The sequence below is a fragment of the Gigantopelta aegis genome, chromosome 8 (genome assembly GCF_016097555.1).
Source record: "Gigantopelta aegis isolate Gae_Host chromosome 8, Gae_host_genome, whole genome shotgun sequence".
NCBI classification, from domain to species: Eukaryota; Metazoa; Mollusca; class Gastropoda; order Neomphalida; family Peltospiridae; genus Gigantopelta; species Gigantopelta aegis.
In genome coordinates this window covers 49,585,864-49,608,744 of record NC_054706.1, presented here as the reverse complement: position 1 = coordinate 49,608,744, position 22,881 = coordinate 49,585,864, and the positions used below count along the sequence as shown (strand labels likewise).

Here is a 22,881-nt window from a genome sequence, read left to right as displayed (position 1 = left end):
CAAATATCAAATGTTTGACATCCTATAACCAATAATTAATAAACCAATGTTGTTGTTTTTTCAACGTATTTTAAAATGTTGTTCTGCCACGAATGATAATGATCACCATTGGCGTACGAAATCCCATTTTTGTAGGGGACAGGCTTTTGCCCGAATTAAACGAAAAATGCTCGAATCTGGATAACAAAATTTATTCATGTTTGCATTACTACCAAATAGACCGGCCTCGGTGGCGTCGTGGTTAGGCCATCGGTCTACAGGCTGGTAGGTACTGGGTTCGGATCCCAGTCGAGGCATGGGCTTTTTAATCCAGATACCGACTCCAAACCCTGAGTGAGTGCTCCGCAAGGCTCATTGGGTAGGTGTAAACCACTTGCACCTACCAGTGATCCATAACTGGTTCAACAAAGACCATGGTTTGTGCTATCCTGCCTGTGGGAAGCGCAAATAAAAGATCCCTTGCTGCCTGAAGTAAAAGAGTAGCCTATGTAGCGACAGCGGGTTTCCTCTAACAAACAGTGTCAGAATGACCATATGTTTGACGTCCAACAGCCGATGATAAGATAAAAAATCAATGTGCTCTAGTGGCGTCGTTAAATAAAACAAACTTTACTTTACTAACAAATGTCTATATTATGGAATCATTACGCATTTTTACATGGATTACAACTAATTTTGAGGGTAGAATGATGGCAATACATGCTAAAAAGGTCTCAGGTTAGCACATGTTGCCCGAATATCTCTATAATTTTTGCCCGAATTTGAGGTTTTGCTCCAGTCCCCCTGCTCCCCTGTTTCAAACGTTGGTGCCGAATGCATTGACATTTTGTAATTACATCCCACACTACAACATTATTCTTCATCTCCGTGATTTAACCCAGGTTTAACAGTTTGTACTTAGTGCATTTCAGTCTCAAGATTTGACCGTTAGTTAGATATAAAAGACCCATTGCTGTTAGAAAGCAATTGGAGTAACGTAGAAATCAGCTGAAAAACAAAATTTAATTCTGAAATAATTTAATAGCATACTGACAAGGAAATAAAGGATACTTCCCGACTGTCTTGTGACATCATAATTTATCAGCACAAGTATGAAATCCGAGGCTTGCCGAGGATATTTATAAATTTATCATTGAGTGCTGATAAATTATAATATCACAAGACACGGGGGGGGGGGGGGGGGGGGGGGGGGGGGGTATTCTTGTTATCATCAATTATCATTCTTTTAATTTGCGACAATTGTAAACAATGTCGGTAATGTGGGTTGAATGTCACTATATTGGGCAGCGGTAGACTAGCTGAACAACAGTGGCATGACCTAACTAATGATAGGTTTAGCGCTGAAACATACACAGTGACGTAACAAAATAATGTGTCGTGATTAAATTCTGACCAATCAAGATTATAAGACGCGATATCTCCAAGAAGAGTATCGCAGGAGATATCGCAAATTATAGTGCCAGTGATATATCCTACAAATGCCTTTAATGGATGATAATTTAAGCAATTATACCGTTGCGTGATGATCAAACCTATCGGTGTCTTTGTGAACAGGTCTGTATTAAAGACAGTTATGTATATGCTTTTGATTATCACGCCGGGGACGGGACGTAGTCCAGTGGTAAAGCGCACGCCTGATGCGCGGTCAGTCTAGGATCGATCCCCGTCGGTGAGCCATTGGGCTATTTCTCGTTACAGCCAGTCTATCACGTGGTATATGCTAACCTGTCTGTGGGATGGTGCATATAAAAGATCACTTGCTACTAATGGAAAACATGTAGCGTGTTTCCTGTCTATGAGGGGCGGGACGTAACCCAGTGGTGAAGCGTTCGCTTGATGTGCGGTCGGTCTGGGCTACATTGGGCTATTTCTCGCTCCAGCCAGTGCACCTCGACTGGAATATCAAAGGCCGTGGTATGTGTTATCCTGTCTGTGGGATGGCGCATATAAAAGATCCCTTGCTGCTAATCAAAAAGAGTGGTGACAGCGGGTTTCCTCTCTCGATATCTATGTGGTCCTTAACTATATGTCTGACACCGTATAACCGTAAATATAGTGTTGAGTGCATCGTTAAATAAAACATTTCCTTCCTTCCTCTCTATGACTGTGTTAAAATGACCATTATATTTGACATCCAATAGCCGATGATTAATAAATCAATGTACTCTAGTGGTGTTGTTAAACAAAAAGCAAACTTTAACTTCGATTATCAGGGTACGCTAATTCCTACACGCATACATGTACGCAGATCCCCTGCCACCACATATACATATAATTAACATAATGTTATAACGTTCAAACAAGTGGGAATAACTTTTTACCGTTAAAACAACAACAAACATTTATTTAACGACACCACTAGAGCACATTGATTTATTAATCACCAGCTGTTGGATGTTAAATATTTGGTAATAATTTTGTCTTAGAGAGAAAACACGCTACATCTGTCCATTAGTAGCAAGAGATCTTTTATGTGCACCACCCCACAGACAGGATAGCACATACCGCGGCCTATGATATACCAGTCGTGGTGCACTGGCTGGAAACTCTTTACAGACTGCACAAAATGTACAGTAGGAGTCTTTTGTATAATTATGTTTGCCCAAGTTGATTTGTATTATGGCCAATATTACAAGTCCTGTAAGAAGTTGATTCCTCTTGCTGTTTTTGTAGTGTTTTTTGTTGTGGGTTTGTTTTTGTTTATTTGTTTGTTTGATGGTGGTTGTGTTTTGTTTTTTGTTTTTTTTCGTTTCTATGTTTGTTTTTGTTTTTTTCGGGGGAGGGAGGGGGGTGTTGCAGAAATAATACTAGTGTGTTTACCATGTCACCACGAGGTTGTAAAAGTAGCTTAATAAGGGCAGATAGTTAAGGGGCCGTCCATAATTTTCAACATTTTCACGAGCGTACAAATCGTACGCGGGGTGGGAGGGGGGGGGGGGGGTTAAGGGGCCAGCGTACACTTTTTTTGAAGATAAAAAAATGTCGATCAACATTTTTCATTTGGGGATGTACACTTTTAGGGGGGTGGGGGGAGGGGTGGTTAAAAGCGTACGGTTTGTACGCTCGTGAAAATGTTGAAAATTATGGACGGCCCCTAAACAGTTGCATTAACACTGGATTATTCAAAGAATGAACCAAGACAATATAATTTATCACATATTTATTTACATTACAATATATTAACTTATAACTTCTAGAAATATAACATTGGCAGAAATAACATTTCACATACCATTTCGCTATCTCACACTGTCTCTCTTTGTTCTGTGTCTCTGTTTCTCTCTCTCTCTCTCTCTCTCTCTCTCTCTCTCTCTCTCTCTCTCTCTCTCCTCTCTCTCTCTCTCTCTCTCTCTGACACGTTAAATTCACAATTCATTGACAGTGGTGAAAACAATGGTGATATAACGTTCTATTTTACGTCAAAATCATGGTCATTTTGGTGGAAGAAGAAACATATTGGATTCGCATACAGTTTTGTATGTAATAAGAATATATCACCACGAAAAACGTTTGTATATTTAACGAACGTTATCTCATACTTTTTAATATTTGACTGATGATATAAATCTGACGACACCACATTTACGACATAATTGTCAAAATACGAAATTCGACCGTATTTACACTATGTGACAATATTTAAAACGTCATAATCATGAGTTCTTCAGGAGATACAAGACGGTCGATAGATCTGTACATTCATTCTCGTCAATCGCTCATTATCCCAGCACGCACATCGCACTCGTAAGGACGAAGCTGCTAAAATATTGGACATTTAGTTTCAGGATTCATGGAAGAATGCAGACGACATCTGAAGGCCTCGGTGAATGGACGGAAATTCATCATGACTCCATTGACCCTGGAAGAGTTAATTCTGATAGATACAATCACGGTTATATATATATTATAGTCTTCAGTGTCACAGCTACTGCTAGGCGAGATAAAGCAGATGTTTGTAGAAGATAATGTAGATAATTAGTATTTAAAAGGTAATACAGAATTTGTCAAATGTTATCAATTATGGCTCTATCAGAAAGGCCGCCCCCATCCTTTTCAATATATTATGTTTCAGAAGAAGATAATTACAAAGAAATATGTCAGTTAAGAGATAGCCTCTCTTTCGTCAACAAAATAAATAAATCAATCAAATAATAAATAAATAATAATTTAAAAAATGTTGTTACTCCATTTCGCCGACCATGATATTGACTATAATCTGTCTTTTATCACGACATTGTATGTCTTAGCTCAGTCAGAAGAGCTATCGTATGATGTGTTTGGGTCCTAGGATCGAACCCCGTCGGTGGACTCATTGCTTCATCCCGTCCCAACCAGTGCCCTATAACTTGGTTTAAACAATATGTATTTGCAGATGAAATTTGGGATTGGCAAACAGGCAAGTGCCTATATTAAGGCCTCTCCTTATAACTTGCATAACAAATGTCGTGACATTGGCAGTCCTATCTATGGGAAAGTGAATATAAAAGATCCCTTGCTGCTAGTGTAAAACATGTAGATGGTTTTCTCTGTCAGAAGTATCAAATATAATAATCGATGATTAGCCACCGTGCTCCCTATAATAGCTAGTGGCGTCGTTAAACAAAACAAACGTTTTGCTTTAGCGCGTGTTTCTTTTATTTGTTTACATACACCATACACCTTGCTAATATCAGCCCATTTGCAGAGGCGGATCTACGGGGGGAGGGGGCCAGGGGCCCGGGTTCCCCCTAGATTTTGCGACAGTTATAATTTTATTATATATTAATTTTCATTTTTTTACAATCCCCCTCCAAACCTCCCCCAAAGTTCCCTTGGCATTCCGCCTCAAGTCATTGAGGGCCCCTCTAAATGGATTTTCTGGATCTGTCACTGATTTCCTTGTACTGAATTATTTATGCATGTCCACTTGTTGTTCAACTATCCAACAGTGCTACATATATATAATATTCTATATCAAATGTCGTGCTATGTACTAGTTCGTCTGTGGTAACGTGCATATGAAATACCCTTTGCTGCACTATTGGGGAGACTAGCGGGTTATGCAATTCGGTTACCTGGGTATAGACCTGAGTCAAAATGAAGTATAGGACAATTTGTTTTAACGACACTCGCTGCACTTTAACCTATGGTGTGGTGTCTATAATTATTTTCAAATTTCGATTCTTTGCGTATTGTCATATAATTATGAGTACGAAAATAAATTATATATGACGTACTGCATACCTGTATTTATTAGGAGGAGATAACTGATCTTCATCTTTGATGTAGTACTTCATTATTCCCCTTTCGTTGGTTTTCTCACACATTGTCTGAAATGAAACAAGATATTTGATTAAAAATGAAACAAAACACACAAACACGTATTTGTTTGACGGATCTAGGGTCCGTGCTTATAAAACTTAAAGACTAGACTTTAATAAAGTTCAGACTTTAACCTAATGACCGGCCTCGGTGGCGTCGTGGTTAGGCCATCGGTCAACAGGCTGGTAGGTACTGGGTTCGGATCCCAGTCGAGGCATGGGATTGTTAATCCAGATACCGACTCCAAACCCTGAGTGAGTGCGTCGTTAAATAAAACATTTCTTTCTTTAACCTAATGCTATTTGAATGGCGTTGCCATGACGTTAAAGTCTGGACTTTATTAAAGTCTAGACTTTAAGGTTTATAAGCAGGGGAACTGGGGGGGGGGGGGTCACAGGAGTGCCGTAACGCCACCCCCCCCCCCCCACACACACACACATCTAACCCAGCGCCAGTTTGAATTACCCTTTTAATGACTTTTATCATTCATCATCTACAGTATACAAAATTGCTATTCATCCTAAATTGATTTCTCACTCTGTTATTATTGTTTTTCTTACTGTTTTTCTTGATTAATTTTCTTTTTTGTTCATTTTGTTTGTTTGTTTTTTACTTTCTTTGTTTTGTTATCTAGAAGGGTAACCTCAATACGTCCCAAAAACACTATCGTTTATTATGCGTACCTGTGCATGTAATGTGAAAAATAACTGTTTTTCGTTTTCTGTCAAACCAGGAATAATCGTTGCCCTTTTCTTCCTGGTATTATCCATAAACCAACTCTGAAAGAAAAACGCAGATTGGTAGTATGCATTTAGTATCTAACAAATAGTATGTTTTAAATGTTTTTCATATTATATAAATTACAGAATAAGATCTGTATAAACTTATTCCATACAATAAACTGAATGCAGTGGCACTTTTGAAGCGTGCTATTACACACAACGTCCAATGAATAACTAACTAACTAACTAACTAACCCAAAAAATTCCACTACACCAAAAATAATTTTGATATTAAATATGTTTATTATTTGCAGCGTTTTGGAATAAAATAAAATAATAAAGCCATAATAAAAACATATATATAATAAGAACAATAACCTAATCATGGTTGATAAACGTTAACAATGATGGTTTAAACAATATTTCTTACCGCCTCATTTGAGATTTTGGGATCAGCCAACAGGCAAATGCTTATATTAAGGCATCTCCCTATGGGTTGTAGATGCACAGGAATTTCTAAAAACAAAAATATATATTATACTAAACTACTTAAAAATGGTTTTATGGTTTGTGAGGAGGGTGAATGCTTCCGGTCTCGTATGGTCCTTGTCTGGAACCAGCATAATCAAACTACTTACTTGATAAGATACTTTTAATGCAAGATGGTCTTTCCAATTTTCATTTTTCGTCATTTCGCCATCAACCTTTTAAAAGAAAATTATAAAATATAGAGTGATATTTTATCTACAGTTATTCTGAAAGTACGGTATATATAGCTTTTACGTACAGGGAGGGGCGGGACGTAGTCCAGTGGTAACGCGCTCGCTCGATGAGCGACCAATTTGGGATCGATCTCCATCGGTGGGCCCATTGGGCTATTTCTCCTCCCAGCCAGTGCACCACGACTGTTATATCAAAGACCGTGATATGTGGTATTCTGTCTGTGGGATGGTGCATATAAAAGATCCCTTGCTACTAATGGGGAAAAAATGTAGCGGGTTTCCTCCCTAAGGCTATATGTCGCAATTACCGAATGTTTGACATCTAATAGCCGATGATTAATAAATCAATGCTCTCTAGTGGTGTCGTTAAACAAAACAAACATTTTTTGTTTTGTCTTTTTTTGCATGCACATTGGGTTCAAAACAAATTGTAACGGCTCAGTCCAAAACGTCCATTTGCACTTGCTGTTTTCTTTGAAACGCCTCAACTCATTTTAGTCGGTTTCGTAGTCTCAACTTTATTTTGCCTTTTATTTTATCACCTCTTACCTGCCAAAGAAGCATTGCCCCTGAATTACGTGATAATAAAAAAATCCCGAATAGTAAAACAAAAATGCGATACAAAAGATTGAAACTGTCTATTGATGGTATATTTCTTGTTTTTGATACAGAAGTTATGAAATGGTACATAATACAAAATGTAAGAGTAGCCTATGTGGTGGCGACAGCGGATTTCCTCTAAAAAAATAATCTGTGTGATCCTTAACCATATGTTTGACGCCATATAACCGTAAATAAAATGTGTTGAGTGCGTCGTTAAATAAAACACTCCTTTCTTTCTTTCTTACAACAAAGAAACGCCCTGTCCACGACCCGGCGATCTAGCGCAAACAAAGGTTGCACGGTGCAAGACGAAACTACCCTAACTGGTAAATTGTTGGGTTTGCCCACGGAAGGAAAAATCAATGCCGCGATAAGGCCCCAATCTGCGAACACGATGCAGCCGAATTACACGTTACACAAAATGTAATGTCAAAAACAAAAACGAGCCAAAAACCGTTGTCATTAAGAAGCTACTCAAAATCCACTTCTAGTAATATAATACGCAAGTCCATTTTGACAGGTTCTGATCATTCTGAACGCGCCTCCTCTTTACATAATTGGGCTTTTCCAGCCAATGCACCACGACTGGTACATCAAATGCCATGGTATGTGCTATCCTGTCTATGTGATGGTGCATATAAAAGATCCCTTGCTGTAGCCCATGAAGTGGCGACAGCGGGTTTCCCCCATCAATACCGGCGTGGTCCTTAACCATATGTCCGACGCCATATAACCGGACCGGCCTCGGTAGCGTAGTGGTTAGGCCATCGGTCTACAGGATGGTAGGTACTGGTTTCGGATCCCAGTCGAGGCATGGGATTTTTAATCCAGATACCGACTCCAAACCCTGAGTGAGTGCTCCGCAAGGCTCAATGGGTAGGTGTAAACCACGTGCACCGACCAGTGATCCATAACTGGTTCAACAAAGGCCATGGTTTGTGCTGTCCTGCCTGTGGGAAGCGCAAATAAAATATCCCTTACTGCTAATCGGAAAAAGTAGCCCATGTAGTGGCGACAGCGGGTTTCCTCTCAAAATCTGCGTGGTCCTTAACCATATGTCTGACGCCATATAACCGTAAATAAAATGTGTTGAGTGCGTCGTTAAATAAAACACTTCCTTTCTTCCTTCCTCTTTACACTGCCGACCCCTTCTATGTACTTATCCGATGCCACATTTCGCAACGATCTTCTTAATTTTTTGACGCTCAGGTCCAGTCGACTTTCATAAACAAAGCGTCCAAAGTATTTGCGAACAAATACTCAACACACGGCGGCCGTGTTTTTTAGCCTCGACTAATGAAGGCTGGCTAATTTATTTATTTTTATTTTTATTTGTTTTTGTTGGGGGGGGGGGGGGGGGGGGCTAGTGTCAGGCCACTGCACTCCACCTGCACATTCTCGTGCGTACATGGAATGGGTACGTCTTTATTTTTCGAAAGTTTTCTCCCAACATTTCAAGACTTAATTTTTAACTTAAACATCATAGGCCATGGTAATCTTACAGGGGCAGAATTCGGCTCAGTCTGTTGAGTGCTCGCCGGAGGTGCTTGCGTCGCAGGATCGAATCACCTCAGTGGATCCGTTCAACTGATTGTTTTTTTTTCCCATTCCAACCACTGCACCACAACTGGTCAAAGGCCGTGGAATGTGCTTTCCTGTCTGTGGCAAAGTGCATATAAAAAAGATCCCTTGCTGCATTAAGAAAAAATGTAGCAGGTTTCCTACGAGTTGACTACGAGTCAGAATTACCAAATGTTTGATATCCAATAGCCGATGATTAATTAATCGATGTACTCTAGTGGTGTCGTTAAACAAAACAAACTTCTTTTTTGGGGGTAATCTTACCGAGTAGGTGGCGAGTTTGTCGTGGAGCATGTCGAACTTGTTGTAGAGAGTCACCAGACACTGCAGTCGTACAGCCAGGTACAGCACGGCGCTGTCGTTGAGGATGTCGTCTGCGTAGTGGTCCAGGAGAACTGCAATACACAAATATACATATACGATTACAAAGTTTGTGCTGCTATACAATTTATCTGATTCCGGTTGGATGGGGTTATAACCCCCCACCCCCCACCCAAAAAAAAAGAAGAAAAAAAAAAAAAAAAAAAAAAAAAAGAAGAAAAAAAAAAGAAAAGAAAGAAGATGTTCGGGCCGAATGAGAATGCTGTTAGCAGGATATGACTTCGCGTTATCTGTCATCATATTCTGTCAATAGAAACGGTGGTTGCAGGATAAAAACGAAATTAAACGTCTTTTCCAAATGAAACCTATTTACAACACTAGCGCGTGTAGTTACTTACACGTGACAGGCAAATCAAATTCAGGTTAACTTGTTATGTAAGACTGACTGTTCTGAGCAATCGATTTCGATCCTGCTTTTACCATTGGAGCAGCCAGTCGTATGTCTTTTAGGGACGTTTTGAGGAGGGGAGGGTTTCCCGATTCATTTCGCCTATCTAATGCGTTAGTGGTTAACATATCTTGCCTGTGCAACATATCGGCTAATTAATCGGTTAAGCTGTATCCTAACCAGACGCGAGCGACACGAGCGATTATTTTAGAAATAATTGATTTCAATTGCCACATATGATCCTAACCGCACGCGTACGGCGCGACGGATAAATGCGTCGCGTCGCACGCGTCCAGTTAGGATACTGCAATTGAAATCAATGCGATGCGATCGATTATTTTAGAAATCATTGATTTCAGTTGTCACACCCTAACCGCACGCGTACGGCGCGACGAATAAACGTGTGGCGTCGCATGCGTCCAGTTAGGATACGGCAATTGAAATCAATGATTTCTAAAATAATCGCTCTCATTGCTCGCGTCGCTCGCGGCCAGTTATGATACAGCTTTAGCTATTAACATTTCATAAGACATTTTAGTGTTCAGTTGGTCATCCTGAGGTGCTTGCGTCGCAGGATCGAACCACCTCGGTGGATCCATTCAGCTGATTGGGTTTTTTCTCTCGTTCCAACCAGTGCACCACAACTGGACAAAGGCCATGGTATCTACTTTCCTGTCTGTGGGGAAGTGCATATAAAAGATCGCTTTCTGCATTATGGAAAATGCAACGGGTTTCCTCTGATGACTACGAGTCAGAATTATTAAATGTTTCACATCCAATAACCGATGACTGACTCCAAACCCTGAGTGAGTACTCCGCAAGGCTCAATGGGTAGGTTAAACCACTTGCACCGACCAGTGATCCATAACTGGTTCAACAAAGGTCATGGTTTTTGCTATCCTGCCTGTGGGAAGAGCAAATAAAATATCTCTTGCTGCTAATCGGAAAGAGTAGCCCATGTAGTGGCGACAGCGGGTTTCCCCTCAAAATCTGTGTGGTCCTTAACCATATTATGTCTGACGCCATAAAATGAAATGTGTTGAGTGCGTTAAATAAAACATTTCTTTCTTTCTTTCTTTCCAATAGCCGATGATTAATTAGTCAATGAGCTCCAGTGGTGTCGTTAAACAAAACAAACTTTTCTCTTTTTTCTGTTGGTCATAAACATGTTATAATAGTAGCAAACTCAGGAATTTGTCTTTGACATTCCTTGCATATCCAACTTATCGGCTGTCTGACGTGTTATGTAACGTACCTTGTACATCCAACATATTGGCTATCTGACGTGTTATGTAACGTACCTTGTACATCCAACATATTGGCTATCTGACGTGTTATGTAACGTACCTTGTACATCCAACATATTGGCTATCTGACGTGTTATGTAACGTACCTTGTACATCCAACATATTGGCTATCTGGCGTGTTAGGTAACGTACCTGGTAAATCCAAATTATCAGGTATCTGACGTGTTATGTAACGTACCTTGAATATCTAACTTATCGGCGATCTGACGTGTTAGGTAGGAGCCTAGGGAGCCGAAGTGGATTCCTGACGGCACGGTTGATGGGTAAGATAGTGGTCCTGGCAATCCCGGTAAATCTGGAATAAATAGAAAACATGCCGATAAATAAAATATAACTGGTTTTTAACTGCAAACACCAGCCTTACTGGTAGTATTCAAGCTACAAAAATCCAGCTGCGTCAAAATTCGAGTTGCACCTAAGTTTTGATGGCGCAGTTAATTTCAGAAGTCCTGTTATTGGTGATACATGTGACAGTGTTTGTTGTGATAAAATGATGGTTCATCTGACCCGTAAATTCCCCTGTAATATAACTTGAACCAGCTACCATTGTGCTTGAAACATGTGCGGGGTCCTTCTAAAAATAGAATAACATTTGTGTGTGTGTGTGTGTGTGTGCGCGCGTGTGTGTGTGTGTGTGTGTATGCGTGTGTGTGTATGTATGTGTGTGTGTGTGTGTGTGTGTGTGTGTGTGTGCGTGCGTGCGTAACTAGGGTAATCACAAACGCTACCCATTATCTTTGAACTGAGCAGCTTAACCCCCAATTTTTTTCTTACTGACTTTAAGTGTGAGTGGTGGTAGTATGTAATATACATCCGTGGTGTGTATATGTCGAGTAATACGCTGAAGGTAGGAGTTTTAGCCACATAAGTTACTATTGTCGTCATGGGATTTAATTTAGTGTGATACTCCTTGCTATAGTATCGTATAGTATCTTATCGTGTCATAAACCTATTTATTATTCACATAGTTCAAGCTATTCAGGGACATATAATCAGTATGACGTGTGTCATAATAATTTCACGTGCACCACGAATGACGTAATTTTGTGAAGCGACGTCATAACTTAATGTGGCTTCCTCAGTGAAAATGACGTCGTTTCGTCGTCTCTTAAGTGGATAATAAAGAAATTATTACATTAGCGTGTGAGTCGTACTGATACTCGTTTCGTAAAATCAGTTCGACACACAAGCTCGTATAATAATCTCTGTTTTTATCCTCAAAGGTTCAAGCACGCCTGTCGCGAGCACCACCTCCATAGGGGCGGTGGCGATGCTCGCGACAGTAAAGGAGGGTGGAGGATAAAGAGATATACAAACACTTTTTTAGTTATAAAAGATTGAACTGAAGACAAAAAAAGCATGTCAGGCTGAGTTCATACAAACCCCATTACTATATTTATGTTCGTAAATTGCACTCGGTGACTATTTGGAAAGTGCAATTCGATTACAACCAGACCGTAATTTCTTGCTCAGGTCGCACGCTTGACTGTCATATCACATAAATATAAACACATTATATATTTACCATGCAAAGTGAATTAAGTTGACTACTCGTGCATATGCAACTTGTAAATAGCATTTTACGTATAAGGTCCAACTTGTACACTTGAACACACAGGGCCGACATTTATGACGTATAACTCATTTCCAGTTTTTACATGTGCGCGTTGCCGTCCACTTTAGAAATAGTAATATCCCTATTGGCATCAGCACACGCACGCGAACAGATTCTTAGAAAACAGCGCTGGCTAGTCTGCCTTGCAAAAGCAAAATGGAAAGTGAAAAATTAACGATTGTTAGAGAAGGAAGGAAGGAAATGTCTTATTTAACGACGCACTCAACACTTTGTATTTACGGTTATATGACGTCGGACATATGGTTAAGGACCACACGGATATTGAGAGAGGAAACCTGCTGTCGCCACTTCAAGGGCTACTCTTTTCGATTAGCAGCAAGGGATCTTTTATATGCACCATCCCACAGACAGGATAACACATACCACGGACATTGATATACCAGACGTGGTGCACTGGTTGGAGCGAGAAATAACCCAATGGGCCCACCGACGGGGATCGATCCCAGACCGACCGCGCATCAAGCGAGCGCTTTACTACTGGGCTACGCCCCGACTCCAAAATGCAGAGAGTGACAAATTAAAGAGTTTCAGAGGATTACTTGGGCGGAACATAACCCGCTGGTAAAGCGCGGTTGGTCTAGGACCAGTCCCCGTCTGTTAGCCTATTAGGCTATTTCTCCTTCCAGCCAGTTCCACACGACTGGTATATCAAAGGCCGTGGTATGTGCTATCATGTGGGACGGTGCATATAAAACAACCTTTCTGCTAATGGACAAGGTAACGGGTTTTTTTCTAAGACTACAATTTAAAAAAAATACCAAAGTTCTGACATCCATTAGCCGATGATTAATATATCAATGTGGCTTAATGGTCACCTCATTAAATAAAATACTTGCATAATGATTGCCATTGCATATAGGGCTATAATACAAATCGTTTCGTTGTGCCACGTGTTGTTTAATATATATTATGTTTGTATGACACAACTGGTGGCCCTCCCTGTTACCGACCACGGTCGGGCTGCTGGTGCTCCCTTGCACCTGTCAGTGCAGGCGGTCCTGCCTCCTTCCCACCCCCACCTTTTCTGTCCTGGACGGAGGAGCCTGCCAAGGCCGGCTCTTGTTCCCAGGTCAGCCGTGCGCTACAACAGCTTGCTCTGAATGTGCACGTAAAGCCCTATGACCTGACCTGACCTGACAACTGGTGAGATATTAATTTTAGTTACCCATACCCTTCGCAGTTATTGGCGTATTATAATATTATGTTACTCAATATGTTTAGGTGTTTAATGTAGTTTAGATTGTACCAAACCACATCAACGCAACATTCATGTTCGTAGAGTACGGATCTTAAGAAAGAAATGTTTTATTTAACGACGCACTCAACACATTTTATTTACGGTTATATGGCGTTAGACATATGGTTAAGGACCACACAGATTTTGAGAGGAAACCCGCTGTCGCGACTACATGGGCTACTCTTCCGATTAGCAGCAAGGGATCTTTTATTTGCGATTCCCACAGGCAGGATAGCACAAACCATGGCCTTTGTTGAACCAGTTATGGATCACTGGTCGGTGCAAGTGGTTTACACCTACCCATTGAGCCTTGCGGAGCACTCACTCAGGGTTTGGAGTCGGTATCTGGATTAAAAATCCCATGCCTCGACTGGGATCCGAACCCAGTACCTACCAGCCTGTAGACCGATGGCCTATCACGACACCGAGGCCGGTAGTATGGATCTTAAAGGGACATTCCCGAGTTTGCTGCAATTTTTAAGATGTTATCGACGAACAGAGACTTTTTAACAATTATAATTACATATCAAACATATTTTTCTGCATAATATATTAGTGACTGTATATTAAACCTCTTTCTGATCGTTGTACTAATATAATATTTATACTAGGTTAAATTTCATTTTATTTCCTAAAATATATTTGTTCGTGCTTACGAAATTATTTAAAGAGAAAATCCAGTTTGGGCTTCTTATAAATATTAAGACGACCAGAAACACATTGAATATACAGACACTGATATTCTAATATATATATATATATATATATATATATATATATATATATATATATATATATATATATATATATATTTATATATATATATATTTAATCATAGAAATATTTTAGTAGTCGGAAACATCTTACAATGTAGCAAACTCAGGAATATTCCTTAAAAGAGTGCCTTGTCATTGGTTATCTACGCTCACCCGTAGACTATATCCTAAGGAATATACATATTGTTTGAGTTTGCATAATCCAGATTCAAATTACGACTATTCATAACCACGGATCAAGTTTACGTAGTACGTGCACTCAACATGTGATAGCGTTGATGGTTCACCGGGCTAATTCAAAATCAGTCGCCGTAAAATGTACATTATACTAAATGTGTTTAATACAGTGTGCTGGTCCAGACACGCCATTTCTTCGTATTTCATTTAATTAGCACATGCACGAAATCTTTATATTACGTTTTCTATTAATTCCAGTAATTACGCATTTCTTTTTTTTTTTTTATTTTTTTTTTTTTTTTTTTTTTTATCAAGTGAAACGTTCAGGAAGAGATGATGACGAAACACCGAATACTTCGCTGATTGCGATACGCGATAGAAATGTAAAACCCATGTTTCATTCTTTACAGATTACATGATATTTACGCACCGATTACGTGGTAATTACGAAGCAGGAATTGCACAGGTATCTATAGGCAATTATTTGTAATGCACTTGATATGCATGTCTCAGCTAAAAAAAACTATAAGTAGATTATACTCTTATCTCAGAGTGGTATAAATATCCTTTCTGGTCTGTTTTTTTGGTACTATTATGCTTCCGTTGATGTGAAATGTGAGATTAAATTGATCACGTAATACCGATTTAATTGCAGCCAAGAGCGTGATGTAACTCAATGGATGAACACTCCCCTGTGGTACCATGGGTCCTGGGATCGATAACTGTCAGTAGATTCGGGTTTTCCCAGTTTTAGCTAATGCCTCACAATTGGCACATCAGTTATATACAACCCATGGTATATACTGTCCTGTGACAAAGTGCTTATAAAAGATTCCTTACTGCTTTCCACCGGCCTCGATGGCGCAGTGGTGAAGCCATCGGACTACAGGCTGGTAGGTACAGGGTTCGCAATCCGGTACCGGCTCCAACCCACCCATAGCGAGTTTTAACGACTCAGTGGTTAGGTGTAAGGCCACTACACCCTCTTCTCTCTCACTAACCACTAATCAACTAACAACTAGCCCACTGTCCCCGACAGACAGCCCAGATAGCTGAGGTATGTGCCCAGAACAGCGTACTTGAACCTTAATTGGATATAAGCACGAAAATAAGTTGAAATGAAACGAAATTTTGCTTTTGAAAAGGATTAACCTATGTTATGACAGCTCGATTCGTCGTTCTCTGTATATTCACCTTGGTATGTGCTGCCCTGTCTAAGAAAGTGCGTATGAAAAATACATTGATGTTAATGGGGAAAAGTATTAATGTCCTCTTAGGGTTGCGGCGATGTCCTTAAATGAAACAGATTTTACTTTTGTCGATCGAGTATCAAAATGGTCTATGTTAAACATCGACTTGTAGTTTAAATTGTGCTCGGGAGTCGTTAAACAAGCATTCCTTTCTTTTAATTGCATTTGTCCGTTTCTTTCATAGCGAGATGTAGCTCAGCGCTCGACAGTCATGCCTCATGATTATCTCCTCTGTTGCCCTACTGGTAGCACTAAACCAAATACCTTCCGGCTGGGTCAAAGTTCGAGGTGCAACTTTTGATAAAGAAGTTAAGGAAATGTTTTATTTAACGACGCACTCAACACATTTTATTTACGGTTATATGGCGTCAGGATAGAGAAGTTAACGCCACAAGTCCTGTGATTGGTGATACATGTGAGTGTTTTGGTTGTAAAAAAACAACTTAGTTTCATCTGGGCAAAAATTGTATGCAATTTTATTTCATCTAGTATCACTGTGTCAAGTAGCCTTGTTCTTGAAACATGACATTGTATGGAGTACCCGTAAAAAACAGAAAAAGTACTAAAATTTTGTTCGAAACTAGGGGTGTTGTAAAAACATCAGTTTATACCGAAAATGAGTTAATAATTTAAGGTAGGGGCTGTAGTATTGATATCTATTATGTGTCATAGTTTGGTTGATATATTGCATATAGTGTTTTTAAACATAAACGTTAACATGGTCGCCTATGGGATTTTATTTGGTATAGTACAACCTTTAAGCCAGTGACGTATGCAGTGCTACGTTCAGTAAGTGCGTGGTATTTTATCACGTACAATCGTTAAGAAATGCATTAGTTTCAGCTCTACCATTCAGTGATTAAGTTTAAAAACTGGAATGACGAGCGTTTGTTATTTGTTTTCTTTGTTTAGTTTTTCTAATAGTATTGTTATAAATGTACATATTCACGTGCAAACTGTTATTGATAAAACATCTAAAATGACCAGTTGCCTTCGGTCGCTTAAATATAGGTTATCTAGGAAATCGTTGGAAAAAATATACAACACATTTATCCTTCGTCTTTTTGACTATGCTGATGCAATTTGGGACAACTGCACATTGCATTTATCTCAGCAGCTTGAAAACATTCAATTAGATGCTCTACGCACCATTTGTGGTGCTGTTCGTGGAACATCCCATCAGTCATTATACAAGGAAACTGGTTTTGTGCCTTTATCAGAGAGAAGAAAATGCCACAAATTATGTATGATGTATCGACTTTGTAAAGGTATGACTCCGGCTTACCTATCCCAAAAATTGCCCAAAACAGTATCAGAACATTCTCGCTACCCGTTGCGTGATGCTGATCACTTGCGGGGATTTAGAAGCCGAACAAAACTATTTTCTGATTCGTTCTTCCCTTCAGGAGTTAAATTGTGCAACAAACTACCAATAAATACTAGAAATTCTTTATCCATAAGTTGCTTTAAAAAACACTTATATGCAAACAAAACTAAAACTCCATTTTATTTTTACACGTGTGAGAGAAGACCAGAGATATTACAATGTCGTCTTCGTCTAAATATTAGCGACCTAAATGGACACACATGTACACGTTTTATATCGGATACTCCAATCTGTGCCTGTGGCCATCCTATTGAGAATTCTGAACATTTCTTACTCCATTGCCCAAACTATGACAGACAACGTGCTCAATTTCTATTTGCTTACTCAAATTTAAATTACAAAGTGCTTTTACTTGGAAATAAAAAATTTTTTATGACCAAGAAAACGTTAACATGTTTAAAACGGTTCAACAGTTTATTGTTGCAAGCAAACGCTTTGACATTATCTGACAATTCTCATTTATTCATTCTCTCTCTCTCTCTCTCTCTCTCTCTCTCTCTCTCTCTCTCTCTCTCTCTCTCTCTCTCTCTCTCTCTCATTCTGTCTGTCTGTCCTCCTGTTTCTGTTCATTTCTCGTGTGTTGTGTGTGATTGTTTATCTCACAACTATTGTTTTGTCTGCTATGTTTTGTAAAAATTGTATTTGTAAAATGTAGGGAGAGACCTTAATATAGGCATCGCCTGTTGGTCAATCCCAAACGTTAAACGTTAATAAATATTGTTTAAAAAATATTTATGGAAAAATAAATGGTATTAATAAAAAAATAATAATAAAAAAAAAAAAAAAAAAAAAATAATAATAATAATAAACCCAACAACAACTTAATATTTATAATGAAAAATATAAATATTGAAAAACCCCACACAAAAACACCCGTCAAAATCAGCGCATGACTCAAACTTGTTTTAACACAGAATCTCTTTTGAACAGTTCCACTGATGATGATTCTTCTTTTCAATGGAACATTTTTGTTTTTATTGTTTACAAAGCTTTTGGCTAGTATTTACTCAGCATAAACATCCCATTGCTCAGACAGTGGACATCAAACCTGCGGCTATGAAACACAAACACCGAAACGATTTCAGGGCCGTAGCCACGTTTTTCTGGGGGTTAGCTACATTGATTCTAGTAGTTGCTATGCATTAACAAAACCTAAAACGTGTTTCGTATCTGGTGTAAAAAAAAGAGATAGCTGTGGCATGTACTACCCTGTCTGTAGGATAGTACGTCTTAAATAAAACATTTATTTATTCGTTCCTGACTACTTTGCTAAAGTTTGTTTTGTTTAACGACACCATTAGTGCACATTGATTTATTAATCATCGGCTATTGGAGTCAAACATTTGGTGATTTTGACATACAGTCTTAGAAAGGAAATCCACTACATTTTTCCTATAGTAGAAAGGGATATTTTATATGCACCAACCCACAGACAGGATAGCACATACCACGGACTTTGATATACCAGTCGTGGTGCACTGGCTGGAACGACTACTTTACGACGAATGGTATGTGGTAGTATTTAACGTCATGTGAGTGAACATATCTAAAAGTACGTCGTTGCTAATCAAAAGGGACCGGCATAGATGGTGTAGTGGTTAAGCCATCAGATATAAGATGTAAGGCTGGTAGGTACTAAGTTCGTATCTCGATACAGGCTTCCTCCGTGAGCGAGTTTAATGACTCAATGGATAGGTGTAAAGCCACTACACCGACGTTTTTCTCACTAACCACTAATCCACTGTCCTGGACAGATAGCTGATGTGTGTTCCCAAGACAGCGTGCTTGAATCTAATTAGAAATATATATGAATGAATGAAATCGCATAGAGACCGAAGTGGGTAGCGTAGTGGCTCAGGTGGTTGGCATTCCAGCACTGTCCCATCTGTGGACCCATTGGGCTATTTCTCTTTCCAGCCAGTGCTCCACAACTGGTGTAACAAAAGCGATGGTATGTACTATCCTGTCTGTGGAAGAGTGCATATAAAAGATACCTTGATTCTAATCGAAAAGAGTAGCCCATGATGTAGCGACAGCGGGTTTTCTCTCTCAATATGTGTGGTTCTTAACAATATGTCTGACGCCATATAACCGTAAATAAAATGTGTTGAGTGCGTCGTTAAATAATATATTTCCTTCCTTCCTTCCCAGAACCGTCTCCCAATCAGTGGCCACTACACATACTTATCTCTAACTACTACTGCAATGTTAAGACTCCCAACTGCCAAGACGGAGTTGGCCAATTCGCCGAACTCACGACTTCTATGACTGTCTGAATGTCCAGTTGCTAGTCTGAGGTCTCTTACAACTCGATTCTCGACATATACAAATTCTACTACCGATTAGTTGTTAATATCAGCGTTACAGTCGTAAGTTGCATTTGGGAGTGGGAGAAAATTACAACTCAACAGTCGAGTTGGCAAACTCCGTCGTGGCATTTGATAGTCTGATCCTAGGATAACACCCAACCATTTATCCACTGTTCTGGACAGTCTAGAGTGGTCCAGACATGTGTCCAGGACAACATGCTATGCGGGCATGTAATTAATTTTCAGTTGAAATAAAACAAATCAGAGCAGCTTATCATCGATGATTTCTGGTCTGATAATATAGACAAAATTCCACACTCGTCATGTGTTTCAACTTTGACATCTAATAACTATTGATTAAAACAGGGGTCGAAATACTGCTGTACCGAACTGTTTTTACCTGCCGTCCCGTCGGACCGGCAATTTGTTGGTGTTTATATTTTATCAGGTTTGGTCCGGCAGGTTTTGATTCGGTTCTGCAGAATTTGTAGCTTACCGGACCGATTGTCCGGCAGGAATTTCAGCCAATTTCGACCCCTTGATTACACAATGGTAGGGTGTAATTTATCTGTCCTTTATTGCGATAGGAGAAACTGCAGAGCTGCGTTCAGCCAGACCGAGCAGAAAAACGTCCGCTAGACTGATTTGTGCGCTTCACGGTAAACCACATGGCCACGGTGGGAACCAATCAAATAGTTCGCGAACGTTATCGAAACGTTTGCTGGCTGAACTTGGAGCTGATTAGTCAAAATAGTGAAAAAATATCTTGAATTACAGTTTTACAAAATAAGGATTACTACTGAGAAATTCAAAGAATGTCAGCAGAAGCAGCACCTGTTCTACCCTATTTGGACTCACTTCAGCCAAAGCCTGGTTCGTGTGTTTTACAGTTCTCAGCAAATGATTTTTTCTTGACTTTCTGCAATCCAAACCTGCAGGCTTCGCACTGCCTTTGTTAAAGTATATTTTCTTTCTTTAAGCTTTAAGGAGATTGGCAAGCACTATCCTCGAGATTTGTTTGTATTACAAGCATACAAATTCAAACCTGCTGCGACGAATCGACTATTAGAGATAACAAAAGAGTCCCTGTATTGGTTTCACACAATAATGGAGGAATTTACCACGTCTGCCATTGCAGATTTGTAATGGACACATATCGATTGCAAAATTTGCCAGACAGGGTCTTTTTTCAATATTTTTTTCTTTTCTTGTTCGTTTTTCTTTTTTTTTTCAAAAGAAAAAATGGATAATCTTTGGTAATCAATGTGGGCAAATAACTTTCGTCGAATTCTGGTTTAAATCATTCGAATTGACGTCATGTAATGTTTCAATCCGCCTGTACAGAAAAAGGGCATACTTCGCAAAGCTCTCTTATAGGCTCTGTTGCAAGCCAGACCACAGTTGCGAGATTTCAGTGATTTAGCCCCAGACTTCCATTTCACTGAAGAATCAGACTTCTATTTCACAGAAGAACCAGACTTCTATTTCACAGAAGAACCAGACTTCTATTTCACAGAAGAACCAGACTTCCACTTCACTGAAGAATCAGACTTCTATTTCACTGAAGAGCCAGACTTCTATTTCACTGAAGAATCAGACTTCTATTTCACAGAAGAACCAGACTTCTATTTCACAAAAGAATCAGACTTCTATTTCACTGAAGAATCAGACTTCTATTTAACTGAAGAGCCAGACTTCTATTTCACAGAAGAGCCAGACTTCTATTTCACAGAAGAGCCAGACTTCTATTTCACTGAAGAACCAGACTTCTATTTGACTGAAGAGCCAGACTTCTATTTCACTGAAGAGCCAGACTTCTCTTTCACAGACGAACCAGACTTCTATTTCACTGAAGAACCAGACTTCTATTTCACAGAAGAGCCAGACTTCTATTTGACTGAAGAGCCAGACTTCTATTTCACAGAAGAGCCAGACTTCTATTTCACAGAAGAGCCAGACTTCTATTTCACTGAAGAGCCAGACTTCTATTTCACTGAAGAACCAGACTTCTCTTTCACAGACGAACCAGACTTCTATTTCATTGAAGAACCAGACTTCTATTTCACAGAAGATCTACATTTCTATTTCACTGAAGAGTCAGACGTCTATTTCACGAAGAGCCAGACGTCTATTTCACTGAAGAATCAGACTTCTATTTCACTGAAGAGCCAGACTTCTCTTTCACAGACGAACCAGACTTCTATTTCACTGAAGAATCAGACTTCTATTTCACTGAAGAACCAGACTTCTATTTCACTGAAGAATCAGACTTCTATTTCACTGAAGAGCCAGACTTCTATTTCACTGAAGAGCCAGACTTCTATTTCACAAGAACCAGACTTCTATTTCACTGAAGAATCAGACTTCTATTTCACTGAAGAGCCAGACTTCTATTTCACAGACGAACCAGACTTCTATTTCACAGAAGAGCCAGACTTCTATTTCACTGAAGAATCAGACTTCTATTTCACTGAAGAACCAGACTTCTATTTCACTGAAGAATCAGACTTCTATTTCACTGAAGAACCAGACTTCTATTTCACTGAAGAGCCAGACTTCTATTTCACTGAAGAATCAGACTTCTATTTCACTGAAGAGCCAGACTTCTCTTTCACAGACGAATCAGACTTCTATTTCACTGAAGAGCCAGACTTCTCTTTCACAGACGAACCAGACTTCTATTTCACTGAAGAATCAGACTTCTATTTCACTGAAGAGCCAGACTTCTATTTCACTGAAGAACCAGACTTCTATTTCACAGAAGAACCAGACTTCTATTTCACTGAAGAGCCAGACTTCTCCTTCACAGACGATCTACATTTCTATTTCACTGAAGAGTCAGACGTCTATTTCACTGAAGAACCAGACTTCTCTTTCACAGACGAACCAGACTTCTATTTCACAGAAGAACCAGACTTCTATTTCACTGAAGAACCAGACTTCTAGTTCACTGAAGAGCCAGACTTCTCTTTCACAGACGAGCCAGACTTCTATTTCACTGAAGAACCAGACTTCTATTTCACTGAAGAACCAGACTTCTATTTCACAGAAGAACCAGACTTCTATTTCACTGAAGAACCAGACTTCTCTTTCACAGACGATCT

At 39.4% G+C, this 22,881-nt stretch overlaps 2 protein-coding genes across 2 annotated transcripts in view; both read right to left on the bottom strand.

Moving 5' to 3' along the window:
* Positions 1-3,200: 3,200 nt before the first annotated feature.
* LOC121379442 (endothelin-converting enzyme homolog) lies at positions 3,201-6,227 on the bottom strand. The gene is made up of 3 exons (XM_041508083.1): positions 5,985-6,227; positions 5,224-5,309; positions 3,201-3,859 (listed from the first exon to the last, which is right to left on the bottom strand). The coding sequence occupies exons 1-3, from the start codon at positions 6,069-6,071 to the stop codon at positions 3,760-3,762; spliced, it is 273 nt and encodes a 90-aa protein (XP_041364017.1). The 5' UTR covers positions 6,072-6,227; the 3' UTR covers positions 3,201-3,759.
* LOC121379441 (neprilysin-1-like) overlaps positions 6,225-22,881 on the bottom strand; it is a 125,530-nt gene continuing 108,873 nt past the window's right edge. The window contains exons 9-11 of the mRNA XM_041508082.1: positions 11,184-11,300; positions 9,194-9,324; positions 6,225-6,727 (exon numbers count right to left, since the gene is read on the bottom strand). Coding sequence (XP_041364016.1) covers positions 6,569-6,727; positions 9,194-9,324; positions 11,184-11,300 — 407 coding nt within the window. The 3' untranslated portion in view covers positions 6,225-6,568. The remainder of the gene's footprint in view (positions 6,728-9,193; positions 9,325-11,183; positions 11,301-22,881) is intronic.

Coding starts and splice junctions, on each gene's coding strand:
- LOC121379442 (XM_041508083.1), bottom strand. CDS start 6,071: ATGGATAATACCAGGAAGAAAAGGGCAACGATTATTCCTGGTTTGACA. Junction 5,310..5,984: donor TTTTCACATTACATGCACAG/GTACGCATAATA, acceptor GTTTCATTTCAG/ACAATGTGTGAGAAAACCAA. Junction 3,860..5,223: donor TCTCCTCCTAATAAATACAG/GTATGCAGTACG, acceptor TAACTCTTCCAG/GGTCAATGGAGTCATGATGA.